Here is a 16,030-nt window from a genome sequence, read left to right as displayed (position 1 = left end):
GTTGGGAGGGGACACAGCCAGGACAGCTGACCCAAACTGGCCAAAGGAATATTCCATACCATATGACATCATGCCCAGTATATAAACTGGGGGAAGTTGGCTGGGAGGGGTGGATCGCTGCTCAGGACCTAACTGGGCATGGGTCGGCAAGTGGTGAGCAACTGCATTGTGCATCACGTTTTGTATATTCTAATTCTTTTATTATTATTAATGTCATTTTTTTATTATTATTATCATTATTATTATTTTCTTCTTTTCCATCCTATTAAACTGTCTTTATCTCAACCCACGAGTTTTACTTTTTTTCAGTTTTCTCCCCCATCCCACTGGGTGGGAGGAGTGAGTGAGCAGCTGCGTGGTGCTTAGTTGCCGGCTGGGGTTAAACCACCACACTGAGGTAGAGAAAAGTCCCTTTAAACATAAGATAGAACTTCTTTACTGTGAGGGTGGTCAAGCGATGGAACAGTATCTCCACAGCCTAGAGAGGCTGTGGAGGTATCTCCTTGGAGATATTAAAAACCTGACTCAACACAGTCCTGGGCATCGTGCTCTAGCTGACCCTGCTTTAAGCAGGGGGGATTGGACTAGATGACCTCCTGAGTTGCCTTCCAACTGCAGCTATTCTGTGATCCTGTGATGCTTTTCTTTCTTTTTCATCCTTTATCCATCATATCTAAGTGTAAGCCAAAATTTAGCCCATGGTTGGCCTAGATACTTGATGCTTTATGTGAGCCTTTTGGACCAGTTCCATTCCCTTGTAACAGCTATTTGCTATTTGGAAATTTCACTCTGAAGAATCCTCTCTCTTCTTGCCAAACCATGCCTTTTTTCCCCCCTGCCTTTGTTATCTGATCAAAGGATTGAAAACTATAGCTTTGTCGCTATGCATTGCGAACTGGCTTTATTTGAGACTAACAAATATAAAAGTTACTTCTGTTTTCATTCAGTTTTTTTAGAAAACTAATAGTTTTTCTCTGAAATCTACTTCTGGTAACTCTTAAAAACCACTTATACTAACCACCAATCATATGCTTCACATATCTACTTGAGATGCACAATATTTCATGTACTAAAAATAAAAGCAAGCCAAAAAAACCAAATTACTGTGAGAAGAACTGAATATCTGGTGCATATTCCAGCCTTATACAAAGAGGAATGCTGAAAGATACTGTCCAGATTTAATGATCAGTAGCTGGCTGCACAGGGGAATGGGAAGAGGACCAGGGACCATTAGGGACCTGGGAAATGCTTAACCACAAATTAGTAGGGGCCTAAACAGTATTCTAGAAGAAATATCACTGGTTTTATGCCCTGTTTTTGTACCCTTCCCTAAGCATTTGATGTTAAGCACTGCTGCAAATGGGATAGGGGCAGGTGTCTGAACTGTAATGGCTGCTCTTAATATTCATTGTTCTTGAAGTACATGCCTGTGCAAAATTGACTGCAGGTTGGCCTATGTGTGTAACTCTGCTTCTTCTTTGCTCCTCAATCAAATCTGGGTCTTCTGCCAAATGTCTTCAAAAAAGTTCTCTGAGCTGCAGTATCTTTTCTAATTGCCTCCTCCACAGTCTGGGCTGTACATGTCCATCTCATTAGGCATCTGTCTGCTTTCAAGAGGCCGCAACGCCATCATAAAACTCTAACGTTCCTGTCCTTTAATTACGGAATACATAAGCATCTCCTGCAGTGTATGCATCCCCCTCAGACCTCTTCAGGTCAGGAATACTGAGATGCTGGCAGCTTGGCTTGTCTGCAGTAACAACAGGCTGGTGTGATTAGCCAAAGGCAGCACATTTATAGATGTCCATTTGTTGCATGATCCTGGGGATTTCTAAACGATGTGCGCCTCCTGGAAGACCTCCACTTGGCCACTTGATGGCAGTCTTAAATATTTAGTTGGTTGCAAATGCTATCAAGTATGCCAGTTTTTTAGAACAGGGATAGAGGAAACAGAGCCTCAGGTATTAAATAGTGAAACACTGTCAAGATTGCAGCTTAAGCCGACCAAAACAAGATGAGTTCAGCTGGTTGTGCCGACTGCTGCCAAATGTGTAACGGTAGGATTAGCACTTGTCCAGCTTCCCAGCTCTAGAGTGCTCTGCGGAGACAAGTGCTTCCTCCGGGGTCTTGGAGCCAGGAAGTGTCCTCCGCTCCCTGGTGTCTGAGGAGCTATGGGAGTGAGTTATGCGGGATTGTTAGTCTGTCTAGCTGAGGGTCAAAACATAAATGCGTTCCTGAAAACAACAGGAGTGCTACTTTTGATATTATTGGTATATGGAACTTTTATAGCCCCCATCAGCCACCCTTTTCCTCCCTCATCTGTGATGCATATGCTCAGAAGTGCTGTGAGAAGTACTGAGAAGAAAGGACTAAGACCACAGTAGCTGGTCTTGGCACAGCAGGGTCTGGAATACAAATCTCCCCATTGCTAGTCTTGTACCTTTATCGTACAAGATACAGACAGGGACACTCTCTCCATTTTATTTGAGTATCTTCAGAGTGTAAGTCAGCATTCATAACATACGGGCAGTTGCACAATTACTATTTATGTTGTAAACCCAAGGCCTTATGAATATCTTATTTAAAGAAGAAAATTTGAAAAAGAATTGTCATGCCTGCTAGAGTTATCATGCAAAACCCTGCCTGATCAGAATGAGAAAACTGTGGTTTTACCTACAGCATTGCAAACTCATCCCAGTTGCATATTCCTTTTTTTGCAGTGCTCACCTGCTCACCTTTATGTGAACCAGGGGAGAGCTGAGCTGCAAGCCAGATCCTCCTGCTGTTTTCTGGAAGGTGCTACATCTTTTCATCCTGTTCTCCCCTGTTCTTATCTGCTTCTGAGGCTCTGCTCTCGCACGCACTGACAAACAGTGCATTGTTCTAGGCGTTTCCTAAATCTCTCGTTTTTGTTGGCCCAGTTGACTGCAGTCTCTCTTGTACTACTTTGCCAGACTGTATTTTAGAGTAAGATGCAAACATACCTGACAGCTCGTTTTCTTAAAGGCTGTTTGTATCTATCCATCCGTGCTTCTGGAGTGTCTGTCTTGCCTCTGACGTGTGGAGCCCACAGCAGTTATTAGGACTGCGACACGGCCTCAGTATGTGCATAAATGACAGCTTGCCTTGTCACCTGTCAATTTTGTCTTTTCTAAAATGTCCAAAAGACTTAGTAATTCTGTTTTTTCCCTCTTCTATCCAAACTGCAAGTTCTGTGCTTCCTAAACAGAGCCCCAGCTAATAACATTAAGTTGATCAGGAGTACCAGGAATCAGTCCAGCAGCTGGTGAAAGGTGTCAAGCAGAATGTTAAATTTGACATTCAGATGTCTGAATCAGCATAAACCAAAATGATCTACAATTTGCCTCCACTGCACTGATGGGCTTGCTCAGAACTTGCAGATCTTCCAGTGTCAACACTGCTAACTGGAGGTTACATATTTCTCTGGGGTGGGAAGTGCCCGTGCTCTCTGAATTCAGCCCAGCACAGGTCGTCTCAACAGGGGCGTTCAACTTCCACTGACAAATGTCAGAAAATAAATGCCGGTGGAGTTATCATCTGACACAGTGTCTCAGAGGGGGTGTTGTCAGGATCCGTGGTGGCCCTGGAGCTAGGCATTGTTTTCATTGGTCCTCTGGATGGAAATATAAACTCACAGCAGATGAAATGTGTGACTGATGAAAAGGCAGGTGGAGTTGTAAATCATGCTGGGAACAGGGCTGTCGTACAGAGTGATTAATCTTGTGGTAAGCTGGAATTACTCAAACCAAATGCATTTTAATGCAGCCAAATATAATATTATACCTCTCTAAACAAGGAGGAGTGCTGTGTTTTGGAAGGTAGCGACTCTAAAAAAAAGGAGGAAAAAAAGCTGTTGTGAACAAGCAATAAATTTGAGTTCCTGGTGTGGTATCTTGGCAAGGAGGATGAACATGATCCTGCAGTGCAAACAGGGAGTCCTGAGTGGCAGCAGAGATATGATTTAAGCATTAGTGAGACTGATACTGGAATATTATGTTTGGTTCTGGAGCCAACATTTTTCAAAGCATGGAGAAAAACTGTAGATAGTTTAGTAAAGAGCTCCAAGTTGATTTGAGAGTTGGAGAAGATACCCTAAAGGTGGAGAGAGGACAATATCCAGTTGAAATTTGGACTGCAAGTGAATTTTGTCTGGCCCTAGCACAAGTCCTAGCCATGTGATGTCCTCCACATATCTGTGGAAAGTTTCTTAATATTCTCTTCTTCTCCATGTCTGTTGAGAAGCAGCTTTCTCTTTGCAGCTGTGAAGGCAGCACCTTTGACTGGTGTGGCAAAGCTCATGTTGGCTCCCGGCTTTTTGCTGAGCAGGCCTCTCTGTGCAGTGCTGGTGAAAATAAATCGGATTTTTGTGTTCAGGCTGTGAAGGTTATCAAAAGTATGCTGAAAGGTGACTAGTGTTCAGTTTTAAAGTATCTTAATGAAGAGGAAGCACCAGATATGGAAGAAGTCCTTCATCCAATCAAGATAGGCATAGTAAGAATTAACAGTGGGAAGCAGGATAAGTCAAATAAGGAATTAGGTGCAGCTTTTTAATCACTCAAAGCGATTAAACATTGAAACAAACTGCAAAATGAAACAGTAGCTTCTCTGTCTTTTGAGATCTTCAAACGAAGTATGCGTATACTAGCCAAAAAGAAGTTATCAGGCTCAAAACAGGATATACCAGTAACATTTGTGAGCTGTGAAATAGAAAAGGCCAGGCTTTCTGGCCTTGAGCTACGAAGTAAAGAATTCTCAAAACATTTTCTTTTCTGGGAAGGGACTGTTTTGAAAGTTCAGTGTTAGTCTTTTCCCCGCCCACAGCATGGTTCACAGCCAGATCCATAGTGATCAGGGCTTGTATCAACACAGCCGTATACTCAAGTACTTCTGGGCGTTTTAGGTAATAGGAACAGAATGGGCATCAGTGATCCCAGTTTAAATTTCTCAGGGATCCTGGGCTGGGACCTCCTTGAGCAGAGCTCTGTGAAGTCCCAGTTCTGGTCCCTGTTCTTCCAGCTTGCTGTCATGTCTTTGGCAGTCCCCTCCACTGCCCTTTCTCATTCCCTTGGTTGTAAAAAGGAGTGCTGCGGATACAGGCTTAAAGCACTCTGAAGTGCTATAAAACTTCCAGTTATTGTTGTTACTCCTCAAGAGCCTTTGAAAACACATTCAGCGCATGCCCAAACTCTCTGAGCAACTTGGAAAGATTTGTTCTTTCCTGATTTTTCTGAACTATTGGCATACAGTTAAGCTCGAAGTGCCAGCCATTTCCTTTCTTACAGCACACCCATTCTGCAACCACAGCAAAGCGTGGAGTTGGCAGAGCTATTTAAATAAGCCAGGAGAGAGTCTTGCTGAAGCAGCGCAAGCTCACCCAGCATGTTTCACAGTGGGCTAGATTAGCCTGTGCTCAGTGCCATGCTGCACAGGTTTTGCTCACTGATTGATAGAAAAAAAAAAAGAAGTATTGAGAATTCATTAATTTGTGACTTTCTCAGTCATCTGTCTATGCCATGCAGGCTGTAGCACAGGCAAATTCTTAGGCTGTGCTCAGGGTTTTGTAGACCTGCATAGTAATAATAATTTACTTGGAGAAATTTGCTGGCCTGCGTATAACCTTTTTTGTCCTCTACACTTTAAATATCTGAAAGGCAAGTAAACAGCTGAGCCATTTCTTTGGGTACGAAAATTTTTGTCTTTGAAACTGATCTCTTCTCCCCAGAGGAGATCACCTAACTGGGTATAAAGCACAGCCAGCCCCTTCCCTTGGCTTCTCGGAAATCCAAGCCTAAAGGATAGAGCCCCAGCGAGCAAGCTCATCAAAGTGTGGTCATGTCTAGGAAAGGAGAGTAGATGTGCTTGTGCAGCTGTGATGCTCAGAAACAAGCAGCTGTTCGCAACCATGCTTCTCCATCTTGATTCTTTTTTTAGATGGGCTCTTGGAGGAGAAAGAACAGATTTTAAGCAGCAGTGGTTCCTTTTAGCGTGCTGATTTCTTGGTCCGAGCCATATCAGCAAGACAGCTGTCGGACTTGATTTATAGAAAGCCATGTATCACAGGATCTAAGATGTAAGGCTGCAGTGGTTTGGGTTTTAAATCCTCCAAAGATAAGGTAATTTGCCAGTTTATTACACAAGAAACTGTAGCACTGCCTTCTTGTGTAGTAAAAATATCTACGTTGACTCATGAGCATGGGGGGTCCCCACATTGAGATTTACTTTGTGAATGCAGGATTTACCCCAAGCATTGTAGTTTCTAACTTGAGGATACCGTTGCGTTGAGCATACTGGTTTGGCCACTAAGCATTTTGGAGGAAATGGAGGAAAACCATGCATGTCTTATGGTTTTTTTGGTGAACCAAAAGGGAAAGATGCAAATAAAAAAAAATTCTGTCAAATAAACAAAATATTTTGATCTGATATTGAACATTTGCTGATTCTTTTAAATTCAGCTAAGTAAAAATATAAATGAAAAATCTGTTAAAACAGACACTTAGTAAGCATCAGAATGAAAGATTTAGATGCTTTTCAGATTTTTGTTTTGCATGAACTATTTCGTGATACACAATGATATTCTGAGGTACTTTGCTACTACTAAATTGGTATTTTTCTGAAAAGGATTTGGGTTGAATCTGTCCAGCTTTAAATGCAAATGCAAATGAATATTTTAGACAGTGGTAATAGTTGGTTTGAAACCTATTTCTGATTGCGTGTGATGCTTACAGGCTCAGTCCTCCATGTTAAGATGAGTAATCATGCTATCTGCATCTTTCATTAGCAAAACTTCTCTTCCCACATACACTTGTTACGTGTCAGGGTCTGAAATTTAACCTCTGCTCAGGAGAACACTGAGGATCCTCATGACATGCAACTCTTCCTCATTACAGCAAGAGTCTGTTCACTCTCCTCTTCTTGCTGTTATGCCTTGTGTCCTCCTGTAAAGTAGAAGAACAACTCCTGCTGGCACTGGTTGTCGCAATAACTGTCCGATATCTGTAGTATCTCCAGCCCTTGTATCTCAGAAAAAGAGCCAGTTTGCACTTCGTGGGTCTGCGTGGGGCAGATACATACTCTCTGCTCTTCCAGTGCATGCTGGTGCATCCATGCAGTGCAGAGCAGCTGCCTCAGATCTGAAGCTGCTGCTTTCACCTCCAGCAGTGGTGTAGCTGTTGTCAGCTCTTGGGTCTGCACCCTTTGCTTTGCTGTGTGCTCTGTGGTCTTCTAACATTGTTTCAGCGAGCTACCTGCATCCTGAGAGACAAACTACACAGCATTTGGGGCACACTACAGTGCTCTGCTGGTTTGTAGTGAAAAACACAAACCTTTCTGTTGAAAAGGCCGTGCTTCAAAGCTATACCACAGATATGCTGCTGTGGGTATGTGCTGTCCCTGCCATTCTGGAACACTGAATATCACTAATGAAATAAGCCCTTTTTTTTTTCATTTGTTGAAGAACATGTCGGTATGTCACAGTTTAGTACTCCGGGTGAGAATTCACCCTTCATTGAAATGGATTTATATGCCTACTTTCAGAACGTTATTGTTTTACTGGGATTTATGTGCCATGCTTCAGTGTTAATTGTGGATTATTCTCATCACTTTGCCTTTCATCAGAAATAGGCTCTACTTTAGCAATCATATTATCCAGACTTATATGCAGTATTCACACATCTGTGCTTTAACCCACCGCGATATTTCATAACATAAAGGAGACGATGAGTAGGATTCAGCTCTTGGATTAAGATGGGTTTAACAGTCAGTAGAGGGCTGGCCATTACAGTCAGTGGAGCCCAGAGAGTAAATCAGCTGACCTAATATAGGGATCTTCTTTAAGGTGAGTTTTCTACACTCAGTGAAGGAGATTGATTGATCTTTACTGATAGTAGCAGGAGCTTAGACTCTGAGCGCACAGCCAGCCAGCCACATGTAAACCTGCATTTGGGTGTCTCAATCTGCGAACTGCACCCCATGTTGCACTCTGCCAGAGCTTCTTCCCAAGACCTTGCTTTTGCCCTGACAGGCTAACCTCCAGGTGGACTTGCTGAAGCTGCTGAGTTATTTTACCCAATAAAGGCCTCCTCCATCATCTCTAATTGAGGTATGTGGCTGGCCTATGATACTGCCAGATCAGCAGAGAGAGAAGCACCTCCAAAACCCAGTTCAGATCTTTGGTGCCTGAATCACCCTCTGAAGGGGTGTCTCCTCTGCTGTCTGTGCAGGGAGCATGAGGGACAGCTGTCTGAGGCCCCTCAGCACAGTACCAACAGATAGAAAATGAATGTGCACCACAGACTTTTTGGAAATACGCCTGGCTGGTCAGCACACTCCAGGAGAAATAAGAGCATGAAACAGGTTGAGTTCAAAGGCTGCCTAACCGATTTGACTTCATAATCCATTCTGTTGTGAGTCACTCCTGGTGGGTCATTTCCACATCCTTCCCAAGTGTTTTTGCTGCTGAGGAGAGGAGGGATTCGTCCTTATCAGGGCTGGACCTCAACTTAATACATGACATATTACTTGGACAAGAACAAAGACAATTCTGTGAATTCAAAGGACAGGGCAAATCTCTGATGGAGAAAGAAAGTTCACTTCCTTTTCAGCTAGAATTCTAGCAATAAGCTTCCCCCTCTCTTCCAAAAAAAAATGTTAAAAATACTATTTGGGTTCAGAAATGTTTAAAGTAATGCCAATATTGGAATCTCACCTTTCTGCAAAATAAGGAAGCCGTTTCCCCTGCCTGGCCCCAAAGTACAGAGACCTGTGAAAATAGAATTATTTCCACAATCCAAATACAAAGCAGCAGTAATAGTTTTGTTGATGTGCAAGTTTCTTTACTGGTTCTTTGAATGTTCTCTATGTGGCCCTGATAAATTTGAGGTAAGCAATGTCTGTACCTGCATGCTGATTTGGGATCAGCTTGCTACCAAGGAGAGTTCTCTGAAGTTAGTGTTATCACTGGGGTACACATTTACCAAGTCCTTATCCTGCAGGCTGGCCAAAATGTTAAGAAAGGCAGGAAGCACTTTTAAAAGGAGATGACTGCTCTGGAAATAATAGGACGTATAGTGTGTACTTGAAGCACAGAAAGCAGTATTTTTTTTCCCCCTATACTGTGTGCCCGAGGGCATTTGACAGTCAGAAAAAGCACTTGGAGAGATGGCTAGGATACTCTCAGAGAGAGCATTGTTTTCATAGATTAGGAAAGCTCCTTCTTTGCTTCTGGAGAGCTTATCTACATCAACAGCTTTTCTTCCCCTTTAAAAGAATTTGGAAATTGTTTTTTAGATGAGAAAAAAACCTGAGAATTGCAGAGACAGTCAGGACATGATTAAAAAAAAACATAAAAGAAAGATGCTCCTATTGAGAATAGGGAGAGCTAATTTCAGGCAGTGCAAAGGAAAGGTGAAAGTAAATAGAAAAGAAAATTGAAAGTCTTTGCAAAAAAAGAGCTTCTGTGCCAAGTAAGGAGGAGATGTTGGACATAAGCAGAAAATAAAGCTGTAGTGACTTGTGCATTGTACAGTTATATGTAATGGCAGTGGATATGATGCTTTACAAAAACTTCAATGAAATGCTTTTCTTTGAAGAAGCAGTGGAGGCTGTAATATCAAATATTGCCAATACAGAAGTTGAAATGCTGCTATCCTTGGTTCAGCCTGCATGTCTGCAATGTTAGTGAAATCCTAGCCCAAAGAAAGAAGTGTCCACAAGATTATTTTTTCCTCCGCACTTTTCCTCCAAGGCTTCTCAAGTCTCTCTCCTAGAAAAAAAACACCAAAACAGTAATTTTTCTGCATAAGCACATTGTCCCCATGTCCTGGGGATGACATATCAATGGAGGAAAGGATGTTCAGATGTAGGCACACCAACATGACCATTTGGTCCTGTGACTGATGTCCTTCCCACATGACTTTTTGCATTCAGGTGGATTTTAGGCATAGGTGAGTGCTGTCAGATTGTATGTCTCAATAGTAGAGGATCTTGGAAATACATTTAACAGCAAAGCTCCTCCTTGTTTAGATGACTTCATGAAGCAGGGCCAGGGCATGCTCCTGCTCTACACCATGAAGAACCCCTCCTTCCCAGAGTATGTCTTCAGCAGTGAGAGTGGCATCATGTGCCTGGACTTCCATAACGACCACCCCTACCTTGTGGCAGTGGGTTTCTATGACGGCAACGTGGCCATCTACAACCTGAAGAAGGCAACCTCCCAGCCCAGCTACAAGAGTAGTGCTAAGTCAGGAAAGCACACAGAGCCGGTGTGGCAGGTAAGGGTGCTTTTCCTTTCCTCTAACTGGGCTTTTAATTGGACTGAGTTTGGGCACAGCAGGAAAAGTGCTGTATGGGGAAAGGTGTTGGTTTAATATATGCGTTAGCGATTGATTATTAGGTTGTATTTCAAGCTAATTTTGAAATATGCAGAAAGGCAAAGCAATTGCATGAATCCTTGGTCCTCAACAGAAACTAAACATGTGAGCAAAAGTTTGCTATAAACAATTATTTCTCCCTAGTTTTTGTTATTACAAATGACTTCTGTTTGGGGAGGAACTGATCTCCTTTGTATATACCAGTATGCAATGCAAATACAAAATCAGAGGGCAGCAAGGGATGAGCAGTGTGTAAAATGCATATATCAGCCCTAAAAGAGAGCTCTGTTGAGCACAATAAACCCAGGGGCAGCTGTCTGTGGAATTGGCTGCCACTGGGATTCAAGACACACTACCTTGTAGTTGACCTTGAAGTATTCTAGTGAATTAAGAATTGTGATGTGCAGGTAATGCACTTAAAGTAATACCATTCTGGCATCGGTCACAAAGAGTCACCAGATGGATGATATTGTGAAGGACTGGGGTGAATATGTTGCTACACCCAGCTAACTTTATAGTTATGCCTACAGTGTAATCTGAGTTAAGATTGGAGCACTGGAAGGTATATGCCCTTCTGATCTCGTTTATAGCAGTAAAAGTGTGGCAGCATGTATTTCAACAGGGTCTGTATGAGCCTGTTGAGGTGCAGGGGTGTGTATTTGGTTTGCTAGCCTGGGCTACAGGTGTTGCTGCCATTAACTATTACTGTCACCTGATTTAGGCTGCCTAATGCGGTCATACCTCTAGGCACATTGTCAATGTTCCTTGTACTTTGGCACATGCCATGCATGGATTGTCCCCCAGCCATGGCTCCTTGTTATTGCATCTTCTAAGAAATCAAGAGATCCTCGTGGGACTGCAGATGAATGTGAATATGCCAAGAGCAAGACTGGTGCTTGCTATAAACAGAGAGGTTATGCAAATGTAACATTTCAGAAAAGACCTGAATTTTGTATTTGCTGCTTGTCTGTCCAAAGCTTTTCCTCTAGCAAACATTTTTAGCTCTTCTTGCAGGTTAACATGCTACGCCAGCCTTGGGTTGTTATCATAATACAATGTGTCAGGCACACACACACATGCAGAGAACTCCAAACTTTTCCCATTGCCATTTAGGCTTCCAGTAAAAAAGCCTGACAAAATAGTAAGTCCTATGTGCAGCTTTTCATGGCCTTGCTGCGGTGTGCTACGAGAGGTCAACAGTTGTTACTGCACACTGTAGATGCCAGAATCCCAGATCATTTGTGCCGCAGATGATATTGGGAAGGACGGAGTATGCTTAAGGGGTGTTATTAGTGGCCTCATCCCTACGGACCAGAAGCAGGTACATTCAGCAGTAGAAGCAGTAGAAGCAGTCTGTACTGGGTTTTTAGAGGTAGGTTTATGTGTACCACTTGGCAGCAGTGTGGCTCAGAGGTGAAAAAATTTATTAGGCACTCTAGAGAGATAGCCCTGAAAAGGAGAGAAACTACCTCATGGATATGGATAGCTGTAGGTAAGAGTAGACTCTAGTTCCTGCTTGTTTGTTTTATTTCCAAAGGTTGAGTGCTGAGAATCATTATTCTTAGTTTTCTTCTGCAATAAAGTACCGATATTTTTAGTAAACATCACAGTTTTTGACTTGCTACGAACTAGTGAGCAAGGGTAGTAATAAGGTGATTGCACAGCAATCAGGAGAAGAGCGTATACCTCTGTTGGAAAAGTCTGAACCGTCTGGCATTTGTCAGTATCGGCCAAAAGGTTTAGAAAACGTTTTCTCTCCATTTGATGGGAGGAAAAGTGACATGAAGGACTATCTGTTAGATTGAGACATTGGATTGTTATTCCTCATTCAGCATTAAATGATTCTAGAAAGTGATGCCTTGTTTCTCATATTTAGTTCAAAGATGCTCTATTCTCCCCCACCAACACCCCAACTAGTCTGAAGCCTGGTCTTTGTCTAGACCACCCTGTGCAGTCCTCACTTTTGTAGAGACTGCAAGCCCATGACTTTCAAGACCAGCTAGAAAACTAACAAAGTTCTCCTGAACAATTAAGGCTCGTTTGTTCTCTGGACTGCCTTGCTCCTTCCTTTTGAAACAATACAGCCCTTTCACAATGGAAGCAAAATGGGAAGTGAGTAAAGCAAGCTGACAGCTCTTTTCTTGTGCCATTTCATCTTCAGTGACTTAGTAATATCTCAGTAAGTTTGCATAAAACAAAGGTGATGTAACATAGTCCATTATTAAAAGCAAAATAAAATAATATAAATTTTCTAATTCTGTTACCTAAGAATGAGTTTATCTGCCTGATACCACTCCCCATATTTTTAAAAAGCATAGCAATGGCTTCTTACAGATTTGGCAATTGTCTTCCATGTATTAAGTGCTACTGCATTGTAAATAATGGAAAATTCTGGCTTGTTTTGAATTACACATTTCTAATTCCTTACTACCAATTGATTAAGATCCAAAGCCAGAAAGGAATAAACACATACATAGACATGTGAATATATATGCACACAGTGCAATGTGGCTAATACACCACCGAAACCTTAGGTCTTACAGGAACATAGAACTAGAAATGGTCTCCCAGGCCTCTGCCTTTGGCTGCGAACACCAGCTTAAAAGGAGTCAGCTCCTAAGAAACTGTGTCAAACCTGTCATGTTCTGCTGGGCAAAAGCCTATGTGGGGTTAAGCTAAACCCCACTTTAATCAAAATAATGCAAACAATACAAAATAGTCAGCAAAACCCTCACACTCCCATTATCTCCAGCACTGAGTACTACTAGAAAGCAAGTACCTGGACAGGGTATCTGTTTGAGCCAATGGCTCAATCCCAGGGCTTGGCTCTGGATGTTAATGAGGGTGGCCAAAGTGCGACAACTTGACTAGACTTTGGCACCCAGAGCCCACGAGAGCAGTCTCCTCTGGGAAGAAGTGACACCCTGCTGGGAAGGGGCTCCCAGCACAGAGCCTCTCCCTTTGCCAGCCTTTGAGTTTTATTCTTAGTTTCTCCCTTCTTTTTAAAAAAGATGATGATTAGGGTTTATTTACAGCTGAGAAGAGTGGGTTTTTTCTTACCTTTCGTTACTGGGATATACTAAAAATTTTAGGTTTGAAGCATTTGGAAGCTGGAGCAGTTGAGAAACAAGGATTGATAACTGAAACTGTATGCTGTGTCAACGTTTGTTTCTGCTGTTCAATCTCCCTCCTAAAACACATCTTAATCAACAGATTTGTTTGCAATGTGTGCTTCTAGTTCACTTTCACATCAAACCAAAAGGATGTTGTTTCTGCTTGCTGCTGGGAATAGTACAGAGCCAATACTGCTGCAGAGGGTTGGAAATATCTTTTTTTTTTACTTGCTCACTATCAGAATTACTGACTAAATTCCCACTGCAGAGTGTTGACCCTAAGATCTGCAAAGGGAACATTCCTTTTAGCTGTGCTTAGAGCAAATCTCAGCTGTGGCAGGCTTGCCCATGTGCACAGCATCATTTGGAATTGCTATGGAGAGGTCACCGGTTAGAAAAACAACCTGGTTCATTGTTAATTTGCTGAAGCTGGTCTGGCCTCCCTGAGGAGCAGGTACTATGGAGCTTCCGATGGCATCCTGAAAGAATTATTTTCTGCCTTGTATTTGTGCATGAGAAGAGAAAGGGCTGGCCACTGCTTGCTAATTCTTCACCAAATGCCATTCAGGTTAAATGTGACGCTCGTGGTTAGGACAAAAAGGACAAGGCAGGATGGTAATAGTCTGCAAACTGCCAAAGGAAACTAGAGGGAGTGTCAGTTTGCAGAATAGTTTCCCAGTAGAACTTGTGGAAGTCCCATCTCAAATGTAAACCAGATAAAACACACTTGAGACTTGCTCACTGGAGCTTGTCCTGTAATTGTGTGATCCCTTCTCCATCTCTACTTTCTATGTTCTAATCTAAGTCCTTAAATAAGTCTACACTGAATCTTAGCAGTTCATGAAGCCACCCCAGATTCACTGAGGTCTTGTTTTACTGATGGAAGTAAATGAGTTCAGTTACAGAATACCTTTAAAGTCAGCATGACCTGCTGTTCTCCACCCCACTCCATGCTGCTGGGCACAGCTCCACAAAAAAGGCCTTTCCAGGAAGCTGATTGTATTCGCTGCACTTAGGAGAAGAAAAAGCATTTTGTTCATAATCCACTGTCACACCAGCACATTGTTTCATTTCTGATGACGGGCAGTCTCCTAAATCTGTCATCTGCAGTCAGACAAACAGATTTTGCAGCTTGCATTGCCTCTGAGATGTTACTGCTTCGCATAATATCTTGTTCCTTTGGCTTCAGGCAAACAAAGAGTTTGATGCAAAGGAAATAAAAGAAAAAGAAGAGACAGAAGGTTGCTATCAAGGTCAGAATAAAGATCAGCTGTCTCAGAACAGGCTCAATGCCCTTCCTGTTGCCTTCACTGCTAAGGAGCACAAAACCAGTGTTTGCTGGGGGTAGTTCAGTGAAAAAAACTCATTTAACTCTGTGAGGATACTATTAGGGAATAACTCTAGAGGAGAAACAGAAATCTGGAGAAGAAAGGAGAGCAACAGAGACCTGAAACCAAGGAGGCTGGACCTGAGATAGGGATGAGGAACATCAGGATGCAAGCTGGCAAGTGGGAGAATGTAGCCTGAAGGGATAATAGAGCAGAAACCTGATGGTGAGGATCATTTAGCACAAAACCTCTAGAGTAATGCAAGGAAACTGCGTCTCTCATACTAGGTCAGTGCAATGTCTGCACAGAGGACTTTCCCTTCCAGCCCCAGCTTTCTACTACTTTTTTCTTGCTACCAGCCCTGCCTTGCATACCTGGTCCAGTGCAAACAGGGCAAAAAGTCTAATTAATCTCTGATATCCCAGGAGTAAAGGAGGCCACTGTATCCTCACCAGAGAGGTCACTTCAGTCATTCAGTGCATGCACAGAAGTACAGAGGAGTGGGAAGAACATCCATGGGCCAGCCGGGGTGCATTTGGGGTCCAGAGAACTCAATCTGTCAGAGGCTTCCTTGTTGGAGCAGTCCTTAGCTGCAGTCCTGCCCCCTACACTGAACTCTGCATCCAGTAACAGGCTGTTGCAGTAGCAGTTGTGCGGTCTGTTGAGGACCTGACACTGCACTCCTCGCTGCAGCACTGTGAGGCATTTAGTGGCCAACAAACATCTCTCATGTGTTTGCTCCCTTGTCCTCTCCTGGAGGGAAGTGTGGGCAGGAAGGGCTGTGCTTGGGAAGGGCTGCCATATGCTTGCTGTAGAAAACAGCGTCAAGATCAGCAGCTTTCTGGTTGTCCTTAGTCGCTGGGAGAGCTCACTGCACAGTCACAGCCCTACTGCAGGAAATCCTGTCTGCCACAGAGCCAAGTTTCACTGTTTTTTGGAAAGGCTCTGCTGAGCCACAGAAATTCATCCGGAAGCTTTGGGCTCATTCAGGCATGGTGGAGGTGGTGCAAAGTGCAAGACACTACTGTGGCAGAAATGCTGGATAAAATCTTTTGCAGCACGTTTGTACCTTGTTCAAAACCTTTTGGACACTTTTTGAACCACTTTAAGGTTAGGCAAGGTAAGTGTCCAAATGCTTCTTCCTAAGTATCTTTGACAATAATGAACAAAATCCCTGATCTTTTAACTTCGATGTTGTATT

At 42.9% G+C, this 16,030-nt stretch overlaps 1 protein-coding gene across 1 annotated transcript in view; it reads left to right on the top strand.

Moving 5' to 3' along the window:
• Window positions 1-16,030, top strand: part of DNAI1 (dynein axonemal intermediate chain 1) — a 151,273-nt gene that overhangs the window by 60,449 nt on the left and 74,794 nt on the right. Inside the window, exon 16 of the mRNA XM_050913638.1 lies at window positions 10,042-10,289. Coding sequence (XP_050769595.1) covers window positions 10,042-10,289 — 248 coding nt within the window. The remainder of the gene's footprint in view (window positions 1-10,041; window positions 10,290-16,030) is intronic.

This window comes from Gymnogyps californianus, chromosome Z, assembly GCF_018139145.2.
Source record: "Gymnogyps californianus isolate 813 chromosome Z, ASM1813914v2, whole genome shotgun sequence".
In the NCBI taxonomy this organism is placed as follows: domain Eukaryota; kingdom Metazoa; phylum Chordata; class Aves; order Accipitriformes; family Cathartidae; genus Gymnogyps; species Gymnogyps californianus.
This window is presented reverse-complemented; position numbering and strand designations above follow the sequence as displayed.